The 12,890-nt window shown below is 37.4% G+C and overlaps 1 protein-coding gene across 1 annotated transcript; it reads right to left on the minus strand.

Annotated features, from left to right (window-relative positions):
• Positions 1-262: 262 nt before the first annotated feature.
• Positions 263-8,014, minus strand: LOC149812145 (uncharacterized). Its single transcript, XM_089993401.1, has 4 exons — positions 7,909-8,014; positions 7,732-7,809; positions 7,532-7,645; positions 263-505 (listed from the first exon to the last, which is right to left on the minus strand). Exons 1-4 carry the CDS (start codon positions 7,909-7,911, stop codon positions 437-439), a joined length of 264 nt encoding a protein of 87 aa, XP_089849527.1. The 5' UTR covers positions 7,912-8,014; the 3' UTR covers positions 263-436.
• Between the last annotated feature and the right edge of the window lie 4,876 nt (positions 8,015-12,890).

Here is a 12,890-nt window from a genome sequence, read left to right on the forward strand (position 1 = left end):
ACCAGATCGTGCTGGCTCAGCCTGCCATACATACGGTCATCGTCCAAGAGAATGAATGGCAGCACATAATCCATGTACAAAACATATGAATGGCAGCACATAATGGAGGCAGCATCCTTACAACATGGCTTCCCAGTTAGGAAATCATTTTTCTAAATCTAATACGTGGTATGCCTAAAACCATCGAACATTAAAAGCATCATGATCCAATCGGAGTTGGTATTGGCTTGCAGGATACACATACATCAATTGCATGCAATACTAAAGAAGAAAGAAGAAATTTGTATCAATCTATCATTGTTTACTCATATTTGTGCTACTACAATTTGTTAGGAACCAGTATTTTCTTATTTTAGTCCAGCAGCAAGACGATCACATATTACCAAGAAGTTTGGTCATCACAAAATACAAACCAGCCAGCTACTCAGAATCATCATCAGTCACACTTGTCACTGTTTACTGTTGCAGCATCAGAAACAGTCGTTGGCTTTTCAGATGTTCCTATCTGTTGCAAATCAAATTAAAATAAATAGATAAGCAGAAAAAAAAAAAAAACCAGACAGGACACAAGAAGGTCCTTGGGACAAATAGCAACTGCTATCAAACAAACCCTTGCAGCAATTCAGTTTTCCCTCAATCCCAAAGAGAAACTTTAAAATCCTCAAAGTCGATGATATGAATGACTTTAATAAAGCAGACAACTTTGATCCACAGAAAGTCTAGTCGACAAAGCTACAGTATATCCAGTGTTTAATGTAAGCATTGCTTTGTTTCAATCCAATAAATGGTATTTTTCATTTTAAACGCTTTACCATTGTCATTGGTATCTGACAACCCCAAGTGAAAGATGTACTATATCTTTCTTTTCATTCCTTCATTGTACTATGTTACCCTAGAAACCTAAACAACGTTACTTTAACCTTTTCCATTTTTTATTTTATTGTGGCGATGTGAACATGCAATATACATTAATAAGATGCATTATCTCAACAAAGAGTTAACGACATCCATGACTTTTCTCCCCAATAGCGCAACTACATAAACATGGACAGAAGAATAAGGGGAGCGACTGTTTTGAAGCTTCCTGCTAGTGTTGCCTTAGACCTTCAGTTGTTGATCACTGAGGAGGGAAGATGTGACAATATAATACAAGAGTTTGTTTTCACAGCCCATAGAAAACTCTTTTTGTTGCTACTTGGCCTGGTAATAATTATCTTTGGATTCATGTGGTATACTAAGTTAACTTCAGGTACCTTTTTCTTCTTGGAATAGTTAAGTAATTAAAGTTACTTTGAAGAGAAAACTTTGTATTCCAATTGTGAGATTGAAGTCTATAGCAGCATGAAAACATACAGTGGAGAGACAAATTTAAACTTCAAAAAGATTAAGGGTGGCAGCAACACAAGCTTTGTTTGGTATAGCTCTGACTTTTCTTTTTTCACATTTTTCAAAGCAATATTCAATCTGCTTTTCTTGGTGTCCTTTCTAGAATATTCATCGTAGACATTTAATGTGTGCAATAACCAAACAAAATACAAAGGCAAGCACACGTCTTGAATTAATAAAAACTAGTGAAGGTTTAGATTTAGGAGGAGTGAGTATAATCATTAGATCTGGATGATTTTAAACCACTTTAAAGTCACAGGGCAGTTCAAATACACGCATAGAAAGGGCCTGTTTCTGTCAGGATTTTGGGTATGGATTCCAATATTTGGGTCTTCATAAAATCTTAGAATCCATAGATATTCTAAAACCATTTGCTTGTTATGCACACCCTGAATTGTCTTGTAAATTCATACTCTCAAAGCTCCTTGTTCAGTTCATCCTTTACGGGCAAAACGGGTCAAATTGGAGAGTATAACTGTTGATCCTGATCCAGAACTCGTCTGTTGGTGAAATGGTCAAATTCAAGGTCAATAAAAAAGGATATATCTAGAAATGGGTCCAATCTTGTCTGCACATTATCAATCTCAAGAAATTGGTCAGAAAATATTAGGTTCTTAGTAGGATGCAAGTTTTTATTTAGGAAAATAGAAACAAGGCATATCTGCCTAACCCCAGCTTGCCTATAAAAAAACCACTGGCCTAGTGTCTAGCGGTCATTGAAATATCATACCCATACGAAACTGGAATTAGACAGAGGAATATGAGCTAACCTAAGATGCCATAAACATGTAGGTTCTACCTTAGGAGATGCTGATGAGATATATTGAGATTTACCATTGAGAAGTTTGATTAAGGTACTAATTGGTAAAAGATAGATGCATGAGCTAGGGACAGGTCAAATGGAATGCCATACCTTTTCCCAACAACTGGGATGACTGATCCATCAATTATAAGTAAGAAAAAAAGGAAACATAAAAAGGAGTGGCTCTTGGTAAAAGAAAATAGAAAAAAAAAGCTTTTACTATGTCATGATGTGCAGTTCTAGAAGTTATGAAGAGAATAAGATTTTATTACCAGTCAGCCTTAGAAGCTACGACCTAGCAATATGCACCACTAAATGAGCATTCAATCCATCAAATAGTGTATGATGTTCTCTCTCATGCACTTAATTTAATCACATATCGTGAACAAAAGATTCCTGTAGGTACTCCTAATTTTTACATTCTTGTGACTTATGAGCCCCTCAACACCACTTATGTGGTGTTCTTTCACACTCAAACTCCCTGCATCTAAGAAAGCTTCCAAATCACACATTCTTTCATACAGCTATGAAGCCATTTCTTTAATACTAAGAACACTATTGCAGACATCTCAAACACTCTGAAGACATTTGTTTCTTGAGCTCACAACTTAGGGTTATCAAGAGTGAAGAGACCTTTTGTTTTTTTATCACTTCCGCCTTCAATGTTCAAAGCACAACATTCCGTTCAATCATTTAATCAACCACTGGGCAACCACAAAATTCCAAAAGTTTATTACTCCACTGACTATGACTGTACGTCTTCAAGTAAAAAAAGTGAAAGTTCATCAACTACTAGCAAGGCCTTTAGTTGAACTAATACGTAGAGAATTCTCAACAGCTTCATTGGTTCTACAAACTAGAGACCAGTAATACATCCCGTTTTTTATCTCTCCTCGTCATTTTCATATTTCTTAAAGTTTAACATCAACTACCCTTTGATGGTATGGAAAAAAGCTTTATTTAAAAAAAATTTGGAAAAACAGTCCCAGACATCTGAAATGGCAAAAATGCTTAAACCCGCTTATGCTCACTGAAAATGGATATTTTCCAAAAAAGGTCTCCTAAAAGATAAAGTAAAGAAAACATAAAGCCATCTTCTGGTATGGAAAACTCTCATTCACCTTTATCAAAGAAAAGTCAACCTTCTATCCAACAAACACGTAAAAGGACCACTAAACTGGATAAATTGCAAAACTCAAGATAATACTATTTCCAATTGCATGCAAATAAAATAGGCAGAAATTCAAATTCTTAAAAACATGTTATTGTCAATCACCAATTGCCTCATAATAGCCTTCTTTTAACTGTTTAAAGCAAATGTCTATGTCTCCATTTACGAAGGGCATTTCTATGAACGTACCTGCAACAACATTCACATAATAACCATTAATTTCATCTGTTTTGGCATGCGTTTCATAAATAGCTCCAGCACAAAATGAGAAACAGTCTCTCAAATGCATAAATGGTTGGCAATTCACGTTCTCATCATCCTTGGTAAAATCAAGTCCACCACAGGGACTCTGACTCATAAACCACTCTCCCACAGTTCTTTGTAAATAACCCCAATTTTGGTTTACTAATGCATCCCAATATGAGAAGAGTATACTTGTTCAATTTCTCTCTCTCAACTTGGATTCCATGAGGTGCCCTGGAAAATTTTAGAATAAGCAGGCGGAATTCTCAAATCGTCCAGGCATGGATCTTATAGGGCCTTCAGGTGTGTTTGCTACTGGGATGCTTTCAGCAGTTATTGGTTTCACAGTTGGCTACTCAGCATTTATTGTGGACGCGATAACTGGTATTGCAAAGTTGTGGTGTCCTTCCTTGTCCTCTCGTACTAGGGAAGGGCCCTATGGATGCTCCAACAGGTACACCAATTTTGGACCAAACTGTTTCATAATGGCCTAAACCCAGCTCACATTACACTTTAATAGGACAACAGTCCGCCCCATTGGATGTACTATCACTCTACGTAAGATCAATCTTAGAATATTTTTTTTTATCCATGAGCGAAGGCCCCTTCCCCTTGGCATCATTGGATCACTATGGCGGACTTTTGCTCCTACTCAATCACTAGGTCTTCCAGTCAAGTTAACTAAAGAGAGTATGTACAAGAAAATGACCAACAAGAAGGTTTACCATCAATGATCCTCAAACAGATATTACATATACAGGCAGAATTCTCAAATCATCCAGGTATGGATCTTATAGGGCCTTCAGGTGTGTTTGCTACTGGGATGCTTTCAGCAGTTATTCGTTTCACAGTTGGCTACTCAGCATTTATTGTGGACGCGATAACTGGCATTGCAAAGTTGTGGTGTTCTTCCTTGTCCCCACGTACTAGGGAAGGGCCCTCTGGATGCTCCAACAGGTACACCAATTTTGGACCAAACTGTTTCATAATGGCCTAAACCCAGCTCACATTACACTTTAATAGGACAACAGTCCGCCCCATTGGATGTACTATCACTCTACGTAAGATCAATCTTAGAATATTTTTTTTATCCATGAGCGAAGGCCCTTCCCCTTGGCATCATTGGATCACTACGGCTGACTTTTGCTCCTACTCAATCACTAGGTCTTCCAGTCAGGTTAACTAAAGACAGTATGTACAAGAACATGACCAACAAGAAGCTCTACCATCAATGATCCTCAAACAGATATTACATATACAGGCGGAATTCTCAAATCATCCAGGCATGGATCTTATAGGGCCTTCAGGTGTGTTTGCTACTGGGATGCTTTCAGCAGTTATTGGTTTCACAGTTGGCTACTCAGCATTTATTGTGGACGCGATAACTGGTATTGCAAAGTTGTGGTGTCCTTCCTTGTCCTCTCGTACTAGGGAAGGGCCCTCTGGATGCTCCAACAGGTACACCAATTTTGGACCAAACTGTTTCATAATGGCCTAAACCCAGTTCACATTACACTTTAATAGGACAACAGCCCGCCCCATTGGATGTACTATCACTCTACGTAAGATCAATCTTAGAATATTTTTTTTTATCCATGAGCGAAGGCCCTTCCCCTTGGCATCATTGGATCACTATGGCCGACTTTTGCTCCTACTCAATCACTAAGTCTTCCAGTCAAGTTAACTAAAGAGAGTATGTACAAGAAAATGACCAACAAGAAGGTTTACCATCAATGATCCTCAAACAGATATTACATATACACACAACCTAAGAAGCAATTGTAACATCTAAACCATCCCATATTCACGTTAAAACTAGCTAGTTTGGCAAACTTCCAAGAAGTAGAATGAAATCTAGAGTCACAGAAAGTTCACAAAAGGCAAAAAGGCCACTCCTGATATTGATGGAATATCAGATATTATGAAGACCACGATGAAAAAACTGCAAAAGGATGTGCCCCAAGACAAAATTCAAACTCCTTATGAGTAACTAACTACCAGCAGAAAGTCAGAAAGATGTAATCTGTGCAAGATACACTGACAGTTACAACTGTTTGCAAAAGACGGAATATCAATGAAACAAAGCAGAAAAGGATTGGCTAAGCCATGAAACACCAACAAGGAGATAGGAAAAGAAAATGATTATGGGCAATCCCAGAAGTTTTCTTTTACAACTATAGTTTGCACTACCTAAAACAAACTGCTGAAAGAAAATGTTTTATGTGCAATCCTTTTAGTGTGCGATGCAGAAATTGTGTCACCTTGGATACCTTTGGAACTACATGCCATTCTATACTCAGTCAACCATTCAGTTTCCATCACTATCCGAAGAATCTTTCCTACTTAACAAAGAACAGAAAATGATATGTATTCATAAAAACAATGGTAAAAATACACCTTTTCACTTATAGGCATTCACGTGAACCAGAAGGCATTGCACTTGGACCCAGTTAGAATGATTGATAGATAGATTGCTGCTAGTTCTTCAATTGTTTTGCATAGACTTTGAAGCTCTGCAACTGTCTATTTCTTTTTTCTTCCCTTCCCTGGGCAAAATTGTTATACACAAATAAACATGTTTTTTTCCCAAATTAATAGTACCCGATGACTCCTTCCTACACTGGGAAGAAAGTGATAGCCTTCTATACCTATTCTTGCTATTCCTGTTACAGGTATGATTGGTAGTCGTGATAGCAAGCTTCTTCCCCTTACCTGAAAGATTTGCTCTCTTTTTACCTATCAACTAATCAAACTGGATTTTTTGGCTGAGAATTTCCTGGAAATGGAAGGGATTTTAGGAAAGCATTTCGAATGGAAGGCAGAAGAAGAGAACTCAAACCTCAGGGAAAAGAGAAGCACTGCCAATAGGTATGAACGATTTGCAAACATATACCCCAGAGACTGAGCTTACCAATTGAACTAGATCACTTTCCAAACTATTCATTCGAACTAAACTTGACTTTCTTTGTGTGCCTTCACAAGGCTATCTGTGCTTTCCTTCTCATTGTATTTATCCTCACCTCACTGTTTTCAGCGAGGATATGGATTCCTGTGGTCTGTCTTAGTCACGAAAAACACCTCTAGCATTTAACCAAACACCACCCAAACAACAAGGATGGCATGCCGTTCTTAAGACGTGCAGATCAATAGCAAAACACCCCAAACAATAGAACATAGTTATTAAAAACGTGCCTCAAGCCGCAAATAGCACGCCTTGACTTGAGGAGAGGCCCTCGGTGCCTTGAGGCGCAGGTAAATAGCGCAACAAAATAAAAAAAGAAAGGAGAAAAGAAAGAAAGAAATGGAAGGAAAGGAAAGAAAAGAAAGGAATGAAAGAAATGGATGGAAGGAAAGAAGGAAAGAGAGAAAGAAAAGGAAGGAAGGAAGGAAGGAAGAAAGGGAAAGAAAGGAGGCAAGGAAAAAAAGAAAGAAAGAACGTATCTAATACTTTAATGAAAGCAAGAAATAACAATCAAGGAAAGAAAAAATCAAGGATCAATCCAAAAACCTTCTTCAAAAGTTATATATCTAATCCTCTAGATGAGAATCCCTAAAGGCCCTAATTGATAATTCTAAATGTAGATCTAACAAATTTTCAATATCCAAATTAAGTCAAAGTCCAAAACAAAAACAAAAAAACGAAGAAACAGATCTAAATGGATCCAAGGAGGCCGAGGCAAAATAGAATGTCTAATACCAAATTTCTGTTAATCAAGATTCAACCAGCAAAGCACTATCACAATTAATCGTCTATGGATCAATAAGACTACGATCGATCAAGCATCCGAGTCAATGATGGCATTGTCAAACTACAAGAATGGTGCAGATGAAAAACAAAATACTACAATAATTGGTCAAATTAGACGGGGCATATGAATTCATGTTTTCCGAAACCATGAAGATGATGGTTCTGAAGCAAGCCATCGTACCTGTGGAGAGTGGGAGTCCTGAACCCCGTTGTCTTGAGAAGACCTGTACGGACACGAGGGTGGCACCCTCTCGGGCTTCCTATATTCCCAACCGAATAGTCTGTACACCCTCGCCTGTCCAAACGCATTCCTCTTTTGTGTCAACAGGTATCAACCAGAGAGAGAGAGAGAGAGAGAGAGAGAGAGAGAGAGAGGCTGACCAGTAGGAAATGGAGGAGGAGGGGTAAGATGTTGACGATGGGCACCAGGAAAAGCGGCAGCAAACATGCCAAGCACACCTGTAAGAAAACATCTTTGTTACCATGAGAGAGAGAGAGAGAGAGAGAGAGAGAGAGAGAGAGAGAGAGAGAGAGAGAGAGAGAGAGAGAGAGAGAGACCATCTTGAATCTTGAGGCAGTCTCTGAGAAGCAGAACACAGAGGGGAGCGAAGGTAAGCCACACCACCGCCTTCCGACCCCCAACTTGCCAAAGATCTAAACGACTGAAGTCTTCTCTCCCCGGTCGTGACTTTTGTAAACGCGTAGCCAAACCCCTTTTACCCAACCACCTATCGCATTCATATCAGGTCATATGGAATCGTTTTGATAAGTATTTTATAACTTGTAACTGACGCAACTGTCGCATTCAGATATGGTACGCAGTTTTGCTTCCGAATTCGAATCCAAGCCGAACCAAATCTGAATTTGTCCACCCTGATTTTATATCTATCTAATCTAAATCTTATAAAATCAGAAGCAAAGTAGTGAAGAACAAAAGTTTTTCTGTGTAATTTTATCAAGGACACGTTTAGAAGGGAGAAAATGGTAAGAAAACTTTCCAACAATCGCAAAGAGAAAAGAGTTTGTATTGCACCGTTAGTTCAGGATTCATTCTTTTTTTTTCATGGAGTGCGAAAGTGAAACTGTGACAAACGCTCCGGCGACGGAAAACCTTAACAGGGAGGTCGAGGTGTGGCATGTCCCTCTGGACAGGTGAAAACCAGTCCCCATGCATGATGCTGTCATCAACCGGGCTCCCATCCCGGTAGGAGACTCATCTGAGCCCCGCTCATGGGCAGGGTGGTAGTTTCAGGCCATACCAAAGCTTCGGCGTTTCCTGTTCAGGTCTCATTAGCGACTCCGGAGAATCCAAGGCCGAGGGTCCAGATCCCGGCGAGAAGATATGTCGAGATGCTGGAACCTATGAACCTCACACTGCTTGCAGGCTTCCCTGGAAGTCTAACAGAAGAAGGAATGGACTATAGATTCATTGTCGAATCGCTTAAAAAACAGTGGGTCGGGATGAGAGGTGTTACTTTCTCAACCTTCAGAGTATGTTTGATACTGCGATGGCCGATTATATTACGTGGGACGCGGCAGATGCGCAGAACACCGTCAGCGGCATCTGGCTTTCGTTGTAAATAACGTTCTACCCCATCCCCTGATACAAATGAACAGGCACAGGAGAACGCAGTTAACAAAAAAAAAAAAGGTAACCTTGACTGGGGTGCCCTCCCATCCTCCGTCTCTCTCTCACCCCGACTCTCTCCTCTCTCACCTTCACACTCTCTCCCTCTCTCACCCCGGACCTCACCTCCCATCTCGCCTCTCTCACCCTCATTCTTCTTCTCGACCAAAGGTGTACCTCTTCTCTCTCTTTGTTGACCTCATTTAGATCTGCGACTTTATATTTCTTTCTGTCGAGATCGTGAAGTTTTTCAGGTTTTTTGCGCATTGTTTTGGGTTTTTTAGTCTCTTAAGATGAATAGATCTTGTGAAGAACATCGTTTGTGTTATCCTTTTGTGATTTTCGAAAGTCTTTGAAGGAAATACGGTGATTTTCTTTGGGATTTTGATGTCAATAGTTGAATATGTTATAAATATATTTTTATTGGATGATTTTCTTCGGTATCATGGATTTGGACTAGTTTTTTCTTAAGCAAACAAATTGTAATGTCCTAGTTTTTGTTGTTTGCTGAGAAATGCACTTTTAGATAAGCGTTGTGATTATGGCATGTATTTTTCTGTTGAGTAATTTATCATTGCAAATAGAGGGCTCTTACAGGATTTGAATGAATGATGCCTTGATAAGTTATTATATATAGAAGAATCATATCTTTGCTACGAACCTTCGTTTTACATGCTTTATTCGTTCTCTTAACATGTTCATCCATGAAAGCATTCAAATGCAGGTGCACTGTAATTAATTCATTCAGCTATTGGGACACTGCCATCCACTTTTCATGTTTCTATATGTACAAATAGAAAGAGATTTTTCTTTTGGGGTGCTTGGTGGAAGATGTTTTAGGACACATAGGTACAGAGATGGTAATACCCTCCAAATTATGGGGAGCTTGAATAGAGAGTATGTTTTGAGAAAGACGTGTTTTGCAGTCGTGATTTCAAATTACATATTCCACCGTGTGACTTGGAGTTGCATGACATTATAATTTGTTTGCTTAAGAAACCTAGCTCGGTATAGTCTTTTATAGATTATCCTCTTTGCATGGTGGACAAGTATTGATATGCTTCACAAACCTAGATCTGTTTTTTTTGTCTCTTTCAATTTATGATTATTCATAACGATTTGATCTTCTGGATTTGATTCGATATTATGTTTGTCTGTTTTATTTTTTTCTTTGCCTCAAAATCATTTGCTTCATTAACGAATCATAGGATCATCTTTGGAAAATCTTGAGTTGCTTGTTTGGTTTACTTTCAGAAATCTGGAAAGATTGTAAATTGGTATGCCATTTAGGGTCTGAGTATAAAGAAAAAATTGACAACTCTACTAACGTTGTTATCAGATCTGATCTTCCCTTTTCAAAAACATTCCCTTCAGTTCTAACAAATTCTGAGAGAAGGTTCAACAAGGGTGTTTTCATCATTTTCATATTGTTGTGCCACCCATAATGGATTAGTTGCACCCATTCCACATATTCTTTATTTTAGTTGTTATTTCACATGGATCAAAAACACCACCCAAATTTATGTTTAAACACCGCAAATATCTGTCTCAAAAATCAGAATATGTTGTTGAAGTTTCCTTTTCCTTTACTAAATTATTTATATCATTTGCATACTATGGAAGATAGATTGCTATAAACTGTAAGAATATATATATATATATACACACATATATATATATATATCATTTGCATAATGCATACTATGTTTCCAATTTTTTTAAGTAAAAATAAATTTTTTTGCATGTTTGTTAGAATCCAGAATGACAGATGTAATGGGTGAAGTACAATAAGTGCAACTAAGTCAGACAGAAAATGCAATGGAGTACACCCAAACTTCTTATTTGACTGTATGTTAGAGCTTGCAATAAAATGTATTGGGAGATTGAAAGAGAAGGCTATGAGGGTGGTGAAAAGTCAGATGAAGGAGAAGTTTGAGGTTGAATTTACTTTAGAAAAAATAAAGAACAAGTTGAAGCATGCCAGACCCAAATTGACAGTAATGAACAAAATCTTAAACACATCTGGCTTTGGATGAGACGCTGAACTGAGGATGCCTTTGTCAGATAAAGAAATCTGTATCAAGTGTGTTAGGAAAAACCCAACATGAAAGAATTATCAAAAACCCAAAAATGATGATATTTTGAACAGGTTGTAAAAAATTATGGTGAATCAACAGCTATATGTAGTTATATGTCTATTCAATCAGAAGTATAACCACCACCACCATCTCTCATCGACCTCGGTCTGAAAGAATTGAACTCATCAACAAAAGTTTCAGGTGATGAGACCCATGAATAGCCCACAAGCTAGCCCATGATTCTATACTTGTAATGTGAATATATATAAATGTATATGTGTATATGTCTATTGACTTTTATTTCTTACAATAGGATTGTTCGGGGGCTATAGATGAAACACATTCTTATAAACGTATCAAGGGAAGAACAAATGAGGTTTCAAAATAGAAAATGACGGTTGTCACAAAATATCCTCGCTGTAGTGGGGTCTGACATGCAATTTCACTATGTGCTTATTGGGTGGGAAGGAAGTGCAACTGATGCAAAAGTATTGTATAGTGCACTTGACGATCTTGACCAGCCTCTAGTAATACCCAGAGGTAAGTAAATAGCTATCATGGGCATAAATTACATTCATTATTGTATATAGATAAATATTTTTTATTAAATCATAAACCAAATGTGTGTATATAGGCAAATATTATCTTACATATTTTGGATACCAAAATTGGTTTTTTGACTTTACACAAAAATATTGCTACCACTTGTCAAAATTTAATGCAGCTGGTGCAAAACAATTGAAAAAGCAATAGAATTATACAACTATAGACACTCCTTATTACAAACAATAGTTGAACATGTTTTTGGTTTGCTGAAAGCGCGGTTTCCAATTTTAAAGTGCCAAATAAAATATCTAGTTTCACTCAAGTTAAAATTGTTCATGCGGCATACATAATTTTATATTAGAAAATAACACATATGTCGAACAATTCACAATTGACAATGATGAAGATATGTTGGTTCCTAAATTTGAGGAAGAAAATTCTATAACTTTAGTTACTCATGGTTGCAACAATGACCTTAGAGATACAATAACAACTCAAATGTGGAATGATTGGCAACACAATAAGTACATTTCATGATTTTATTATTTGTTATATAAGTTTCATAATTGCAATGTAGAATAATTAGCAAAATTGATGATTTGTTGGTTCTTGATGATTTTGTATGTATTATATGGGTGCAAAAAGAGGTGCAACAATTAGAGGTATGTGAAAGAGCGAGTACACAATGTTCGAGGAGATGCTGCATTTATTTTGCCATGATATTCTTTCTAATTTTGTGCCTTTTCTTAGTATATTCATGTTTTTTTCATGCTGGAGTGATGTACATTTTTTGGGCCTTGGGTGGGTAGTTCACATAGTATGATACTCAACAATTTCTTATCAGTGAGATTTAGAGAAAAGCATATTTATGTGGAACTACATGAGGAATATTGGAGTTTTGCTTTTACTATGCTTATTGATTCTTTCTTTAACTTTTATCATTTAAGGCAAGAATAGGCTTTATTGGATAAGAGCAGTCTAGAAAGTTTATATCAGAAATTGGGGTAATATTTACCTGGTTACGTGCAAATAATAAATTGGAGCATTTACATTGGGCCAAGCTTCAAGCAATAGATTTTATTGAGGCCCTAGTGAATGCTGATTTTTTGGGTAAATTTATCAATCTATTATCCTTCTAGTTTTATTTGGTTGAGCATCTAGGAGTTGGATGGGAGCCATGCAGACAGCCCCTCATTTGAATCCATCTTTATTTTCATGGTTACTGTGTTAATTGCATTGTTTAATTTTTCCTTCATCCACTGGGGCAGGGTTGTAAAGCATTACTTTTA

This window comes from Nuphar pumila, chromosome 17, assembly GCF_984573655.1.
Source record: "Nuphar pumila chromosome 17, dmNupPumi1.hap1.1, whole genome shotgun sequence".
Lineage (NCBI taxonomy): Eukaryota > Viridiplantae > Streptophyta > Magnoliopsida > Nymphaeales > Nymphaeaceae > Nuphar > Nuphar pumila.

Coding starts and splice junctions, on each gene's coding strand:
- LOC149812145 (XM_089993401.1), bottom strand. Junction 7,646..7,731: donor TCCTCCTCCATTTCCTACTG/GTCAGCCTCTCT, acceptor GCGTTTGGACAG/GCGAGGGTGTACAGACTATT. Junction 506..7,531: donor AGGACTCCCACTCTCCACAG/GTACGATGGCTT, acceptor GATTTGCAACAG/ATAGGAACATCTGAAAAGCC.